Source organism: Oreochromis aureus, linkage group 5, assembly GCF_013358895.1.
Source record: "Oreochromis aureus strain Israel breed Guangdong linkage group 5, ZZ_aureus, whole genome shotgun sequence".
NCBI lineage: Eukaryota > Metazoa > Chordata > Actinopteri > Cichliformes > Cichlidae > Oreochromis > Oreochromis aureus.
Window position 1 is genome coordinate 4300794 of NC_052946.1, and position 17060 is coordinate 4317853.

The window sequence follows — 17060 nt, forward strand, 5'->3', positions numbered from 1 at the left end:
AGATGTCCCCTAAACCCATCACATGCAAGCAATCATTAAGTTGTTGCTCTCAAATGGCGACACCTACAAGAAGAGTGCCAAGTTAGTTCATCTTAACTTGCATTCATAAAACTACTTAACTACAAACACGGTTGAAACTACTAGAATTTCACTCACAAAAGTGAAGCACAGACTTGTGGTGACAAAGGTCTGTACAACTAATCAGATCATAGTATTTTTCAGATAACTGCATTGGACGTGCTCCGTGAGGCACCAACAACACAAACAAAGTTCAGTGTTTCCCTGTTTGCTGAGTCTTGAACTTTTGGTCACTTTCCCGAGTCGTGACCATAGGTGAGGATTGGGGCTTAGATCATCAAGTAAATCGAGAGCTTCGCTTTTAGACTCTCTTTTCACCACGACAGACCGGTACAGCATCCGCATCACTGCAGCACTGCAGCCACAGCACCAGTTCTTCTATTGATCTCCCGTTCCCTTCCCTCTCACTCGTGAACAAGACCCTGAGGAGCTTAAACTCCTCGACTTGGGGCATTAACTCGTCCCTGACCCGGAGTTAGCACTCCACACTTTTCCGTCTGAGGACCATTGCCTCAAGCTTGGAGGTGCTGATTCTCATTCCTGCCACTTCACACCCGGCTGTGACTGCGCTCACACTGGAGCGCAGTGTGAGCTGGAGGCCATCACCTCCAGAACCACATCACACATCATCTGCGAAAAGCAGAGACAAAATTCTGAGACCACCCAAGTGGAAACATTCTTCCACCAGGCTATGCCTAGAAATTCTGTCCATAAAAATTAGTAACAGAATCTGTGACAAAGGGCAGCCCTGGCAGAGTCCAACCCCCAAGCAGTCCGACTTATTACCGGCTATGTGAACCAAGGTCTTGCAATGATTGTTTAAGGACCGAAGGCTTGTAACAACAGGCCAGACACCCCATGCCCCTGAAGCAGAATACTCCACAGAATACTCCAAGGGACACAGTTGAGTACCTCCAAGTCCACAAAATACATGTAGACTGGTGCCGGTTTAGCTCAGTTGGATGAGCAGGCGACCATATGCCGCATGGATGAGAGTGGCCGGTCCGGGTTCGAGTCCGACCTGCGGCCCTTTGCTGCATGTCTCCCCCTCTCTTTCCCATCAGTCTTCACTGTATCTGTCTAATGAAGCCAGAAAGAGGCCCAAAAAAGGATGTTAAAATAGCATATTTAGAGGCCGTTTTAAAAAACAGTGTTGACATCTATGGATAGTTTCCACCTTAGTAACAAGATGGTGGGTTTTTTATAACTCATCATTCAAAGATGCTTCACCTCAGCTAGTTCAGTTACTGAACAGGGCCTCTCCACTATATTATAGTCTCTAATGAAATAAACAGACTGGTAAGGTCATTGCAGGGAATAATTAGGTATTAGCAGATATGTCTGTCTGTGCATTGCACTTTGTTTTTGGATGTAGCTTGCTAACCAATCTTGCTAAGATTCAGATTCATTCCTTGCAGATTAGCGACAATTTAACTGCTATCCTGACACATCCAGTGTCTCACCCAGCACAATGTGGTCCTGTAGTGCGACATACAGTATGCTCTCCTTCCTTTTGACAGGGTCACCGGCTCACTTTGCTGTGCATCCTCGACTGTGCTGCTCATCTCCTACCAGTGCCTAAAGAAGTGGAGACCAGTTTTCTTAACCAAACCATTAAAGTGTTTACAAAGGTGAGCTTTAACAAACAGCACATACTGAACATGTTTACTTAAGTTCTTACTGGGCATGATGCAGTGCAGTTTGCTTTGCAGATGGACCCTGCCTCAGAGGAGAACGAGTCCCTGTATGCAACACTGAAAGCAATCCTGACTCCCATTCTTCATGAGCTGCATGACAAAGCTGTTCAGGAGAATGAAGCCTCCTGATTGGCCTTGCCCCAATCAGCCTGCCTAGAAGAAGACTCCCAAACGAGGTTCCACTTTTATTTGTGGGCATTACTGCATTAGAAGCCACTTCTTGCACCTGATGCTGCTGAGATCTGCCAGTCCTGTAGTGTTTGAAGCTAAATGTATTCTGTTTCCTGTGAAGCTTGTAACTGACTCTGAGTACTGCTACTCTGTGTTAATGTGCCACTGTGCTCACTCTGAACTGTTTGTTGGTTACCTGTTCTTTGTGTGAGACTAGATCTTGCTTTATTATCTAACTCATAGCTGGTAGAGACATGATGAAGAAACATTTCATTACATGAATGTAAGGTTATTTAAATGTGTGACTCAGCTCTCTGGGTTCTTGGTAGGGATTGGTGGGGAGGGGTTATTTAAACCAAAATATGTTTTACACTGTGCACATGCTGCAATGTGTCTTATTTATACAGATGTTCTTTTTTGAAATGCACAAGTCAATAGAATTGCTATAACCTGATAAGTTGCTTTGTTGCTGTAGAATGTTAGGCGTTCTCTTAGTGTTAAAGTGTGGCCGTTACAGTAGTGCAAACTCAACAGGCCACAGTGCATTTTCTTTTTCAATCAGTTTTATGTACTTAATACTGTTTACCAAAAAAATCCTCCGTGTATTGTTGTGTCATTCATTCATTTGTAAAACATCAATCTGCCTCGACTCCTGCATTTAGCACTCTGCCTCGACTCACTTGGCCTCTGTTTGGACTTATTTTGTGTAACTTTGACTCGCCTGTGTTTGTATGTGTGTGTAATCTTCACCTCATCTCTTATGTACGGACAAAATTCAGTGTAGATGCAAGCTGAGTGTGATACACTGATGGTACTGTAGTAATATGAAGAACATGACACGTTGGGCTGTGGAGGATTTTCAACAAGCACTATTTTTTCATTGTTCCAACGGGTTACTTCTTAGAGAAATAAACAAGACTCAGTCAGTTATGTTTGAGTGTTTGTTTGTTTTTTATTGGGGGTGGGTGTTGTGTTCCCCGAATTGCTCCTGGGCTGGTTTTTGACTTACTGAAAGAGGCTGCTGCCTGTGGGGAGTACTTTTACATTGGCAAGTGAGCTTGGTTTTCCAGCAAGAAGTTGCACTGTTATTCGCTGCACTTATAAATCGTTTTAATGTTGAGGCTAAACATATATAAAAAATTTAAAAAAAAAAATCACACAGTGTAAACAAATTAAACCATAAATCAGAAAAAACCCTCAACAATTAAATTAAATTTGTTAGTGGCAAACAGAAGATTAGTCAGCCTTGATTTAAAGCAAGTGTTGGAGCATCTGTGGGAGGGTGAGACGTTGTAGGAGTTAAGTAACTCCTAAAGATGGCAGTAATGTAACATTAAGGATACTACTGTTAAACTCTCAAAGAAGAAGTAGCAGCTTCACGAACCACGAAGAAGAAGCAGTCAGAGGGTGGAGGATTCTTTCGACATGGCAGACAGGTGGGTATACTTCGTTAATTATACATTTTGGATGCACATTTCTTAGTGGTTGGGGTAGTATTCTTTCAAGCATACATGTAAAGACTCGGTAGTGTTGTAGTGCTGCAGAGGCCGCTGCCGCACTTTAGCCTGACGTTTGCCTTTTGGGACTTCCATGCTGGAACGTGCTGCTAGCTACTAGCCCGACAGGGTTAGCTAGCCATTAGTAAGGAGTGGTTATTATCGGGCGCAGCATGAAGAGTGCGGGGCGACCACTGGAGCACTTTACGCGTCTCTTCTTATTAAGCACTGAGTGGGACTTTACCAGCCAGGGAAATGGGCATATGGGATCTTGTGGTTCTTCAGTGCCCAGTCACGTTGGGTTGTAAGACAGGGTCGTCTACTAGCTTCCACTGTCAGTAGAAGCTGAGGTACCACCTTCAGCATCAGACAGAAAGGCCGGTTCTGTTTCTTCTAAACATTAAGCCTCTACACTGGGCGGCTCTGACTGTATTTTAAGAGCAAACACTGGGCAGGGAGCAGTTTCATGTTGGGAAGAGGCACTTCCTTTCCAAAGGACACGTTAAGCTCTTCAGGGTTAAAGGGTCTTCAGTTAAAATCATTTAACTGTAATAGTCAATGCCCTCATTTGAGGCTATTCATTCTTCAAGCAAACGGGAGTTAAAAAAAGACCCTTATTGCATTTTCCTAGCTGTCTTTGATCATATTTAATATGGGAATTTCAGTTTACATCATAGTGTAATATGTGCAAGTAAGCCCTCTAAACAAAAGCTTGGGCTTTGGACTGATCTAACTGCTCAGTTTCACAGTTTTTCCCGTTGGATCTTTATGATGTCGCTGAGCGTGGAGATCTCTAATATGGTCATCTCAGGCACGTGTTTGCCCCACCCACCTGCTGCAGATGAGGTGAGGTGCTGCACCAAGGCCTGAACAGTGTGTGGGACAGACACAGCTGTCTGGTCTGCCTGCTGTCTGGAAAATTATGAGTGCTGTTTATCTGACTTCTAATATATATTTTTTCTTTTCCCCTGGCTCAAAATGAGTCTTTGGGAGGCAGATGTAAGCAGGGTTGGCCTAAATGTAGTTAATGCAATGAGTCTGTGATGATGAAACGATTCTAAGTATTCATTTCTGAAGGCCAGAACCTCATTCATCATATTTATGTAGCACACGTTCACAATAGCCATCTCAAATTGCTTTATATTTTAAGATCTAGCCTACAATATGGGAGAGAGCCCCATCGATCAGGAGATCCCCTATGAACAAGAACTTGATGACAGAGGAAAGAAAAACTCCCTTTGAACAGGAAGAGACCTCTGACAGAACCAGACTCAGGGAGGGGAAGCCCTCTGCTCTGACTGGTTGTGAGGTTTGGGGAGAGATGAGATTTCTCTTTATAGCTGCTAATCACCTATTAAAATGCTAACACTCTGTCAGGATTTAAATAGTTTGAATTGAAACTAAATCTTTATTATCAAATCAAATCACTTTTATTGTCATGTCACATGTGCAGGTACACTGGTACAGTACATGCGAGTGAAATTCTTGTGTGCGAGCTTCACAAGCAACAGAGTTGTGCAAAAATACAATAACATAAAACAAGCAAAATATAAGAATGGCTAAATCTGAAAGTAATAAATATATGTACAATATAAGAGTATATGCATTACTGGATGTGTATACTAAATATGTTTTTCTACGTGTGTGTGTGTGTGTGTGTGTATGTATGTATACATATTTTACAAATTAAATAGAGTAAACAAAATATATAAAATATACAGAGGTTGGTAGTTGGACATGTGCAAAACAGTGGCATTAATGTACAGTATGGAGTGCATAATGTTGAAGTTCCAGTAGTGAGGGTGAGGTGTCTATGACGTGTTCAGCAGTCTGATGGCCTGATGGAAAAAGCTGTCTCTCAGTCTGCTGGTTCGGGACCGGATGCTGCAGAACCTCCTTCCTGATGGAAGTAGTCTGAAGAGTTTATGACTGGGGTGACTGGAGTCCTTGATGATCCTCCCCGCTTTCCTCAGGCACCGCTTCCTGTAGATGTCCTGGAGGGAGGGAAGCTCACCTCCAATTATCCGTTCAGAGCACCGCACCACTCTCTGGAGAGCTTTGCGGTTGTAAGCAGTGCTGTTGCCAGCAGTGCTGTTGCCATACCCGGTGGTGATGCATCCAGTGAGGATGCTCTCAATGGCACAGCGATAGAAGGTCCTGAGGATGCGGGGGCTCATGCCGAATCTTTTCAGTCTCCTGAGAAAGAAGAGGCACTGCTGCGCCTTCTTCACTGTTTTGTTTATGTGTACTGACCATGTAAGATCCTCAGCCAGATGTACACCAAGGAAGCGGAAGCTGCTCACTCTCTCCACAGCAGCGCCGTTGATGGTGATGGGGGTGTGTACTTCCCTGCACCTCCGGAAGTCCACTATCAACTCCTTTGTCTTTGTGACGTTGAGGGTGAGATGGTTGTCTTGACACCAGTGGGTCAGGGCGCTGACCTCCTCCCTGTAGGCCGTCTCATCACCGTTGGTGATAAGACCCACCACTGTAGTGTCGTCCGCAAACTTCACAATGATGTTGGAGTTTCTAGTGGCCGTGCAGTCGTAGGTGTAGAGTGAGTACAGGAGAGGGCTCAGTACACACCCCTGTGGAGCACCAGTGTTCAGTGTGATGGGGGATGAGGTGATGCTGCCCAGTCTGACCACTTGGCGTCTGTCAGACAGGAAGCTAAGGATCCAGCTGCAGAGGGAGCTGCTCAGTCCTAGATCCTGCAGTTTCCTGTCCAGCTTCGAGGGAACGATAGTGTTGAATGCTGAGCTGTAATCTACAAACAGCATTCTCACATACGTGTCTCTCTTCTCCAGGTGTGACAGGGCAGTATGTAGTGTCAGGGCTATGGCATCATCAGTGGACCTGTTGTGGCGGTATGCGAACTGTAGAGGGTCCAGTGAGTCGGGTAGTGAAGAGCAAACGAAGTCCCTGACCAGCTTCTCGAAGCATTTGCTCACGATGGGGGTCAGGGCTACAGGTCACCAGTCGTTCAATGAGGAGATGGTGGAGGATTTGGGTACAGGGACGATGGTGGCCATTTTGAAGCAGGCTGGGACTACAGACAGAGAGAGGGAAAGGTTGAAGATGTGTGTAAACACTCCAGCCAGCTGAGCCGCGCATGACTTGAGGACGCGGCCGGGAATCCCGTCCGGACCAGGGTTTTAATAGTTTTGCAATTTTCATTAGTTTTTATTTTTATTTCGTTTTGACTTCAGATTTTCAATTTTATATTAGTTTTAATTAGTTTTTACCAATTGTTTGCTAGTTTAGTTTAGTTTTTATTGTTTTGAAAATCCTTAGTTTCAGTTTAGTTTTGATTAGTTTCAGTTATAGTTTTAGTTGTGTTTGCAATAATTAAGTGTAACAAAATCCCAGTTTCATCATATCAGTCATTCTCTTCTGCTTATCCTTGGGTATGTTGCTATTCCAGCTACCATACCCTGCACCCTGGACAGGTCGCCTGTCTGTCGCAGGGCTAACACGCAGAGACAGACAACTCACATTCCCACCTATGGGTTCTTTAAATAAACAAATAAATAAATAAATAAATAAATTAGGGCAGATGAACAACTGTTGATACCAGGCAACTATAAAATGTATATCTTGGCCGCAATGACACTATTAACTCTTGCAGCACCGGGTGTTAAGGCAATTGACTCACACAGTTATGTAGATATCCCAGTCCTGTTGTCTCGGGATGCATCACGCTGCCTTGCCTGGGGTTAGCTTCTGTTTCTGGGGATGAGGGTTGGGCGTGCTCCCTTACCTTCTCAAGGTAAGCTAGCTTAGCCTTCTTGTGTGAGCTTTTCAAGTGCACTTTAAGGTTTGTGGGATTTTTTTTCCCTTTAGAAATGTCCCTCATAATTTGTCTCTTTCCACTACAAGACACTTGCTTTATCCAAAACACAGTCAAATTCAAAGTAATCCCAAATTGGACTCTGGCGCTTTCTCCAGACTTTTCCTGACATGATTCTGCGCGTGGACGGAGCAGCAACACAGACGACTCGACTAACGTACTGCCACCTGCTGGCATAATGAGACACAGCAAGAAAAAAACCTGGAAACTAAACTTAATTTTCACCCTTGACTATTGTATGACACACACACATCAACGAAAACTAAACGCATTTTTGCTATAAATTCAGTTAATTTTGGTTAGTTTTGTGAACACTCATTACAGTTTTAGTTAGTTTTCCTTTTTTCGTTTTTATTTTTATTTCCGTTAACGAAAATGTTTTTTCACTTCTAGTTTTCGTTATTTCGTTAGTTTTAGTTAACGATAATAACCTTGGTCCGGACCAGTAGCTTTGCGTGCGTTCACCTTCCTGAAGCACTTCCGCACATCCTCCTCAGACACAGTGTGCGCACTGACGTCATCCGTGGTCCGCACACTGTCCGGTCTCATGGTGTTCGCTGTGTCGAATCTAGCGTAGAATATGTTTAGATCCTCACACAGAGAGGCCGTGGTCTGCGGTGTGCTGGTTTTCCCTCTAAAGTCTGTGATTGTGTTTAGTCCCTGCCACATACTCCGAGGGTTGTCAAACTGTTGCTCCACCCTGTCCCTGTACTCACGTTTGGCTGCTTTGATCGTCTTCCGGAGTTGGTAATGTGCGTGTTTGTAGTCCGATGTGTTCACGGAGGCAAAAGCGGAGCTCCTTTCCGCCAGCGCCGTGCGAACATCTCTGTTAATCCAGGGTTTTTGATTTGGGAAGGATTTAACTGTTCTGGATGGGACGACATCTTCCACGCATTTCCTGATAAATCCGCAGACTGAGTCTGTGTACTCATCAATGTCATTTGCAGCCACGTGAAACATTTCCCAGTCCGCGTGATCAAAACAGTCCCGCAGCGTAGACTTCAATTGGTCCGACCAACGGTGCACCGCCCTCAGGGTTGGAGCTTCCTGTTTCAGCTTCTGCCTGTAGGCGGGCAGGAGCAGGATGGAGCGGTGATCTGATTGGCCGAATGGGGCGCGGGGGAGGGCTTTGTACGCCTCCCGGAAAGAGATGTAGCAGTGGTCAAGAAGCCGGTCTCCACGAGTGTTGAAATGGATGTGTTGGTGGAGTTTTGGTGAAACTTTCTTCAGGTTTCCCTTATTAAAGTCCCCAGTCGTGATAAACGCCGCCTCTGGGTGTGAGGTTTCCTCACTGCTGATCGCGCTGTACAGTTCCCTGAGTGCTCGGTCAGTGTCGGCTTGTGGGGGAATGTAAACAGCCGTAATAATCACTGCTGTAAATTCCCTCGGTAGCCAGAATGGCCGGCACTTAATCATCAGGTACTCCACGTCCGGTGAGCAGAAGGATTTGACCGGGTGCACGTTCACATAATCACACCAGCTGTTGTTGATCATGGAACACACACCACCGCCTCTGCTTTTCCCAGTAAGATCCTGTGACCTGTCCGCGCGGTGCACAGAGAACCCCGGTAGTTGTATTGCGGAGTCCGGTACCTTGTCCGATAGCCAGGTTTCTGTGAGGCAGATCACGCAGCAGTCCCGCATCTCTCGCTGGAATGAGATCCGTGCCCGAAGCTCGCACAGCTTGTTCTCCAGAGACTGCACATTAGCCAGTAATAAACTGGGTAACGGTGGTCTGTTAGTGCGCCGTCTCAGTCGAACCAGAAAGCCAGATCTTCTCCCTCTGCATCGGCGTTTGCGGCCTCCAGGGCCAGAGAACAAAGGCGTCTCAGGTGAGATGAATGGGGGGTCTGCAAACGGAGGGTCCGTGTTGCAAAACTTGAACTCCGGAAAGTGATGAGAAAGTCCGTCTTTTATGTCCAGTAAGGTTTGTCGGTCATACACAAGGAGACGTGCTACTCGTGGAAAAATAAAGGGAAAGTAAAATTAAACACAAAAAACAGCTGTTGCTTGGGGGAGCTCGCGACGAGGCTGCCATACTCGGCGCCATCTTGAATAACAATACCAGTGGTGCTAGGTAATTGTTTACACGTCTTTGTTAATTTAACACCTGTCTTCTCTGCACTTTGTCCTGCTTGATGCATAGGGATGAATATTAATAATAATAGTGCTAGTACATGCTAGTGCCTTTACTGATTTTGCTTACTTATCTGATTAGTTATTGATTCCTGATCATTTTCATGTGTGAGGGAGAAAACAAGGGAAGTATTGACTGCTGAATAATGGCCTTCTGAAGCAGAATACTAAGGGCCTAAGACAAACTTTTAGCTTCCTGAGTTTAAAAAGCGGTAAATTTATTGTTTTGGGTTTATTTTGCATTATATGATTGGATTGACTTCAGCATACCATGGATGACAGTGGATGAGTTAATCACATTACAACTACTCTGCTGTTGGATTCAGCAATATTAACAGAACTGTCAGAATTTGCCATAAAACAGACACAAATTCCTGTTCTGAAAAGCAAAACCTATACGGAGGTGCCTTAAACCTGGAATGTCTTACATGACCAACAAACATTCACTTCAGTTAAGTTTTAATTATATAGCACCAGTTCATAACAACAGTCACCTCAACATTCTTTATATTGGAAAGTAACAGTATCAGAAAGAAATCCAGACAATCACAAGACCCCTATAAGAGCAAGCACTTGGTGACAGTGGGAAGGAAAAACTCCAGTTCAACAGGAAGAAACCTCCGGCATAAAGAGGACATTGACTTTCCTGATGGGTGTCGATCTTGTCCTGTCCTGTTCTCAACCTTACCTTGTCCTGTAAGGTTGAGAAAATTGAGACTCACAGACTCTGCTCATTCATTGACTAAAGACTTCAATTCAATTCAATTTTTTTTTATACAGCGCCAAATCACAACAACAGTCACCTCAAGGTGCTTTATATTGTAAGGTAGACCCTACAATAATACATACGGAGAAAAGCTAACAATCATATGACCCCCTATGAGCAAGCACTTTGGCGACAGTGGGAAGGAAAAACTCCCTTTTAACAGGAAGAAACCTCCGGCAGAACCAGGCTCAGGGGGGGTGGGGCCATCTGCTGCGACCCGTTGGGGTGAGACTTGTGAGCAAACTCTCGCCTACTCGTCGACGTGGAAACTTTAAGGCTGGAGCTATAATGTCTCGCTAAGACGCTTGCATTCAGTTGTGCATACCTGGAATTAGTAGTCCTTCCCATTTCTCTTTGTTCAAGTCTGTTTGGAGTGGCCTAAAGGACACATGATTTGTCACTGTGCTGAAATGCAGTGCGTCATGCATGTCACTCAGATAGTTGTGAACACAGAAACTGTAACCTCTGGGGAACTCTGCTGTTAGAGCTGGTGTACTGTAGGAACATACGGAGTCCCTCAGTTTCTTAGTCACATCCATCATCCTGTCCCCTCCCATTCTCCGTGGGTGATGTCATGGTACCAGTATCCAACTTTCGTGTACTGTCAATGTGTCTTTCATTGGGCTGTAAAATGCCTTCCACCTGACAGGTGCTGCCTGTTTGTGATGAGGTTGATCAACAGTAAAGCAATGCAAGTCATTGGTAGAGATATTTGTAATTCGGGCTGCTACGATTAGTTGACTAGTCACGATTACGTCGACGACTAATTTAATAGTCGACGCGTCGTTTGAAGCTTTGTAAGATCCCAAAAGATGCAGGAATAAGTAGCAGGATTTAAGAGTGTAATGACGGACTGAAACAGAAGATGGCAGCACTGCATGTGTAAGGATGCCAGCTGCCGTTAAACCCCGAAGAAGAAGCTGTGTCCCAGAATTCATAGCGCGGCCCAGCGCAGTTGTCAACAATGGCGGCAGCTAGTTTCAATATTACTCTTATTATTTTTGGGGATTCACAAAATAAAGTTTAACATATTTTCAGGCCAGAATGTAGTTGTTTAACCTCAAATATCTGCTCAGTTTATCAAGACACCACGTATTTTCAAAAGCACTCCGACGTTTTCGGAGATGTCTGTTACCCACCAGCTCGATAGTTAGCCAGGGTTGAAGGCTCACTAGAGCTGGTGAGAACACCGGACTCCCGGCAAATCATTTTCAAACCCACCGCCGTCTTTCGCTACTCAGGTTAAACATGATATATAAGTCACTTAGATAACTTAAAAATGTTATTGTTTGGCTTTTTTTTAGTATTTTATTTGTTCCTGAGTAAATCGGTTTGGCTGAGATGAAAGTTATAGTTTTTACACAGCTGAATAAACGTCAACCAGACGACTGATTATGAGAAGTGTGAGATGCTTGAGAATATACTCCGGTGTCCTGTTATATTTTAGATAGCAAGGAGCAGACGGCTGAGTTTATTAAAGTCCACCGAAACAATCTGCAAATTTCATTAAAATTTAATAAACTATCATCTTGTCTTTATTTTTAGTTAGCACATACCTTAATCACGCTGTAAGCTAATGATAGTTATATAAGAGCAGATGCATGCTGGTGCAATAAGCTGTACGTTTTACATCCAATGGATGCATGATCTGATTAGTCGACTAATCACAGAAATAATCGGTGACTAGTTGACTATCAAAATAATCGTTTGTGGCAGCCCTATTTGTAATCCCAAGCAGTTTCTAAGTATTTTATCATGCACGTGTTAGACTCGACTCTAAAGAATGCTGAAGTTTTGTTGTTGTCGTTTTTGCAGTTTAAGATACAATGGCCCCAAAACACTGTCATAATATACACAACCTTCACTTTAATCAGCTGTGCTCGCACAGTTTGATAGGCTGGCACAGGACATGTGGTTCAGGGTGTTTTTAGGATGTCAGAGAAAACAAAGCGTGGTTAAGAACATTTGTAATTTCTCTTTAAAAAATGTAATTAGATTATGACTAATTTTCCTTACAGTTGTTAGTTCATCTGAACCCGCAATAATGTATAATAATGTATAATGCCAGTAGTGTTTCACTGTGAAGCAGTATAAACTAAATAAATCCCAGAAGTGTGATAAACTAGGAAAAACAGTTAAAGACAGCAGTGCATTTTCAGCATTAAAAATATTGTCAAAGTAAAACTGCTCGTCTCCTTTTTTGTCAACACTCACCTCGCTGTTTAACTTTATTGGAATTGTCACCAAAGAAGCCGACTGAGGTCTTGCATAGGGATAACACATTGGCGCTTGTATCTACTGATTACCCAGTTCTAACCCAGTACCAGTGTTGGTGAAGCTGCAGTCCTCGCTCTGCAGCAGAGACTGAGAACCTTTTTGCAGATGTCCACAGAAAGGTTAGTGTCACAGGTGTAAAATGAATGTACAGTGAGAGCAAGTTAAGAACTCTTGTCAGTTTACTCACAGAGTCCAGGCTCCCCCTGGAATGTTGTGGCAACATCCCATAATGAACAGTTGATTGTTATAATAAACAAGCAAGGTCTGAAATTAACCAAATGGTGTGTTGGCACAGCTTGACCTCCACCATATTGGTTTGCAGTCTCCATCTACATCAGAGGTGGGGAACTCCAGGCCTCAAGAGCTGGTGTCCTGCAGGTTTTAGATGTGTCCTTGATCTGACACAGCTGATTTAAATGGCTAAATGACCTCCTCCACATCTCTTGAAGTTCTCCAGAGGCCTGTTAATGAACTAATCATGTGATTCAGGTGTGCTGACCTGCAGGGGGCCGGTGTCCTGCAGGTTTTAGATCTCCCCCTGTCCAGGTGTCCTGCCCAACCCTGATCTACATGGAGTGTTCTGGATAGGCTACAGTGTGTCCTCAGCATTTGGTTCAGGATAATGATGGAATGGTTCAGTTTGTGTGTTTTATTATCTTTATCAGCCTGTTGGTGACTGTCCTTGTGTGCAAAACTCGCCATTTTAGGGTCTCTGTTTGTTGACTCAGTGGACTTGGCCTGCGGGTGGATGTCCTCCAAGTGTTCACACTGATGCCAAGTCAGCACTCAGCTTGAGGTACAGGTACTGAAACAGTACCTTCTGTTAAAGGTTACTGGGCTGTGCATTTGAATCAATTCTAAACGTTGTGATGTGGTCACACGTGGCACCATGAACAGGTTGGCAGATGCAGATGTAGATCCTGCTGCACAGGACACTTGGAATTTAAGGCATCTGTTCAGCTGCACTACAAACTGAACAGTGAGCAGCTGGTATACTCGGCTTTCTTTCACTGCAGCCTCAGGTGTTTGTCTCCTCACCATGCTCTCTGTCTCCACAGGCTTCACTGCATCACATCTCTGGGTTCAGCTGGGTCCTTGTTAAAGCCAACAGCATGTGCACAGTGGGATGAGGTAGTAGGTTGTATAGTTTTAGGGTCATACCCACACTGGGAGATAACTATTCAACCTACTGTCTTTCCTAAAGTGCCAAACAGACGTCTCAGTGGTCCCTGTGTGGATTCCGGAGGTCTTCTCCCTCAGCGGTGTGTTCGTGGATTCAGATGTTGCTCTGCATTCTGCTGCTCGCCCAGTGTGAGGTAGTAGATTGTATAGTTTTAGGGTAGTAATTTTGCCCTCTTTAGGAGATAACTATACAATCTATTGCCTTCCCTGTAGAGTGGAATCTCTCCTTCATCTGTGGAATAATTTTCATAATGTAAGAGTTTTGGTGTTATCGTATTTATGAGGTGTTAACATATATACTCATATTTATATGTTAACACCTCATATTCGTAATATTCTTATAACTCTGTTTTATTCTTGATTCATTTCTTGTTGCAGACTGCAGTCTGGGTTCTGTCCTGTGTATGTCCTTAATGTATTGCAGAGCTGACAAAACTGACTGTAAAAAATAATAATAATGATGTTGAACTAGAGCTGGGCGATATAAGATTTTTTCATATCACGATATGTTTTTTCATTTCAGGCGATAACGATATATATCACGATATAAGCCAAATAACTATATTTGTAAGATTTAAATGTGCCGTTGCTCACAAGTAAAATGTGAAATAATTAGCAGCTTGTTTTGATTTAAATATTTATTTCCCATAATAAGTTCAACAGGGTAGATGTACTTCAGGAACATGAGACTTCAGTTTCAGATAAATAAAGGCAAATATTGCAAACTACACAAAAGGCAGCCGCTAAAGCGTTTAAGTTTCAAAATAGAACAAACAAAACAGACTAAATTGTCAATTCCACTTAGAAACAAAATATTAATTCTAAAAATAAATCTTAGGTCGTTTTACAGAAGAACAGACAAAATTGACTAACTTTTGTCAATATCAAATAAACTGAGAACTAAAAGGAAATTCTCAATCTCTCCTTGTTGTATAGCTTAGCTTTTCAAACAGTTTTAACAGTTACTTTAGTCTGACAAAAGCCGAATGACGAATTAGCGCTTTCAGTCAGAGACTGAGCATGCACCGCTTTATTGTATTTCCAGACTTGCTTTCGGCACAATTTACAGTGCGCGCTACTCTCTTTTTGTCAGACTTGAAATAGCCGAAATACCTTCACACTACGGAACTTCTGTGGCCCTTCCGTTCGACAAGCTCTCCGGCATTGGAACCATCATCTGTTTTTTCTTCGGTAACCTTCGCTCACGCTCTCGGTTGATTTTTCTCTAGTCGGCAAACTCATTTCCTCCATTACCTGGGCAGCCCGGCTGCAAAAACAAATACACATGTGCGCCTTGGCACTTGTGCTGTACGTAACAAGTCACGTGACGTGACGCTGCAGCTGTGATTGGTTCGGCTCTGCGCTACTTAATTTGGATTGGCTGTTCTTTTTTTTTTTTTTTTTTTAAGAGGACAAGAGAGATGAGGCCTATCTCAATAGTTAACTTTTTCTTGATAGAAAAATTAATTTCGCAATACATATCGTTATCGTTTTATCACCCAGCTCTATGTTGAACAGTATTGTGTATCTGTGTTGTTTGACCTGAGCAGCAGAATGATGAACTTGGACTGTATTTCCACACCTATAAAAGGGATCTGTTACATTGTTACGTCTGTTGTGAACTGAATACGTTTTTTTTCTGTTGCTTCTTTTTAATACGCTCTGATATGTTGGACACTGGACTGTGGATTGATGTATAAATTGGTAACTTTGTGTTTTGTTAGTGTTTCTTGAGCTTCCCAATAAAATCTGACCCAGTAATTAAAAGAGAGGTGGACTGCTGTGTTATGAGTTAACTGCATACTGCTGCACTATGAATGTACATGAAGAAACTAATCTAAAGGTCCTTAAGGTAATATTTAAAAGACAAAGGGGAAAAAAACACTTCACCTGCAGTTTCAGTGATGGAGAGGGGCTAGAGCCTATCCCACCTACCACAGGGCGAGAGGCGGGGTACACCTTGGACAGGTCGCCGGTCTGTCGCAGGGCTAACACAGACATAACCATTCACACTCACATTCATGCCTAAGAGCAATTTAGATTCGCCAGTTAACCTACCCTTCTTTTACACTTTGTGCAAATTTCTGCTGAAGCGTTTCCCCTGTCCTATCCTTTCCCCCAGTTTTGCAGTGATGTGCTGACTCCAGCTTTTTTTAATGGAAATCCATGGATCCCTTTTAGATTTGGGGTAGGTTGCATCTTGCCATCATTAATCCAAAATATTTCCACTATTTGGAGTTGTGATGATGGAGAATTCTGTGCAAAATACCTGTAATTCTTCAGCTGGGTTAAGATCTGGTGACTTGGAAGCCCAAAAGATCTGATTAGAATGATTCTTTTGTACTGTTCAAACCATTCAGTGAGCACTACTGCCCTAAAAATATACATATTCACACACATACACTGGTTCTGTTTACAGTCAATAAAAAATCTCATCTGGTCAGATGAGATTTAGTTGATTGATGCACATTCAGTTTATACCAAACACATTTCCTTAATGATAAATTATCTGAATAAATAAATATTTAATTTTATAATTTTGCACATTTCAGTTGAATTTTACTCAAAGTTATCTCTTCAAGTTTCTTGAGGGTGTAGGGTAGTGTTTTGGGTTTTTCCTTTGTCACATGTTTGTACTTCCTGAAGGCAGCATTTCCCACCATTGTGTGTGCTGATGTTAACTTGGAGGTAGAAGTGCGAAAACAGCTTTTTGTTCAATGTTAGGTTCACAGGTGTGCCAGCAGATGGCGGTAGAGCGCTTTGACAGCTCCACACAACGATCCCTGTGGATCATAACCTGGACATGAGGAAAAAGTCTGATCTGGTCTTTACTAATGTTTCTGCAGCTGTTGCATAATAAACCAATTACTGTTGGACCAGATGTGCTTGTAATGACAGTTTTTAAACAAATAAAGCATTTTATGGCTTAAGCTATGTTTCTAGGCTTGTTTTTCCCTTACGGCACAGAAACTGTGCACGACAAGCCAAAGACTTTTTATTTAAATCTTTTTTTTTTTTTCAGTTATGAAGTTTGAATTTCCAGCTCAGTTTGCTTTTTAACTGTTTCAAAGTATTTAGATTGACGATCAGACTTCAACTCAAATGCTCTATTATTCTCTGGTGGGTAAAATTCTCTGCTTATTTACTAAATAAAAGCAGCGTTGAAACACATAATATAAATGGGCAGAATGACACATGTTCAAATATAAAGTTCCTCGGTACTCAGAAAAGTGTTCTTGATGTTTGAACCTTACTGTGCAGAATGTTACATGCTCACAGTTTAACACTCTCACTTTAACACCTCAGACTCATATTTACCTTGTATCCACTACTTATCCACTTGTGCAATGAAAACAATTGAAGGTTTAACTGATGGAACAGATATGTGTGCTATCTAATGAATTTCT

At 42.9% G+C, this 17060-nt stretch overlaps 1 protein-coding gene across 2 annotated transcripts in view; it reads left to right on the top strand.

Moving 5' to 3' along the window:
- Window positions 1–2878, top strand: part of ptpdc1a (protein tyrosine phosphatase domain containing 1a) — a 30298-nt gene extending 27420 nt beyond the window's left edge. For both annotated transcript variants that reach the window (XM_031731534.2, XM_039612292.1), the window contains 2 exons: window positions 1599–1709; window positions 1791–2878. In XM_031731534.2, coding sequence (XP_031587394.1) covers window positions 1599–1709; window positions 1791–1904 — 225 coding nt within the window. In that variant the 3' untranslated portion in view covers window positions 1905–2878. The remainder of the gene's footprint in view (window positions 1–1598; window positions 1710–1790) is intronic.
- The last annotated feature ends 14182 nt before the right edge of the window (window positions 2879–17060 follow it).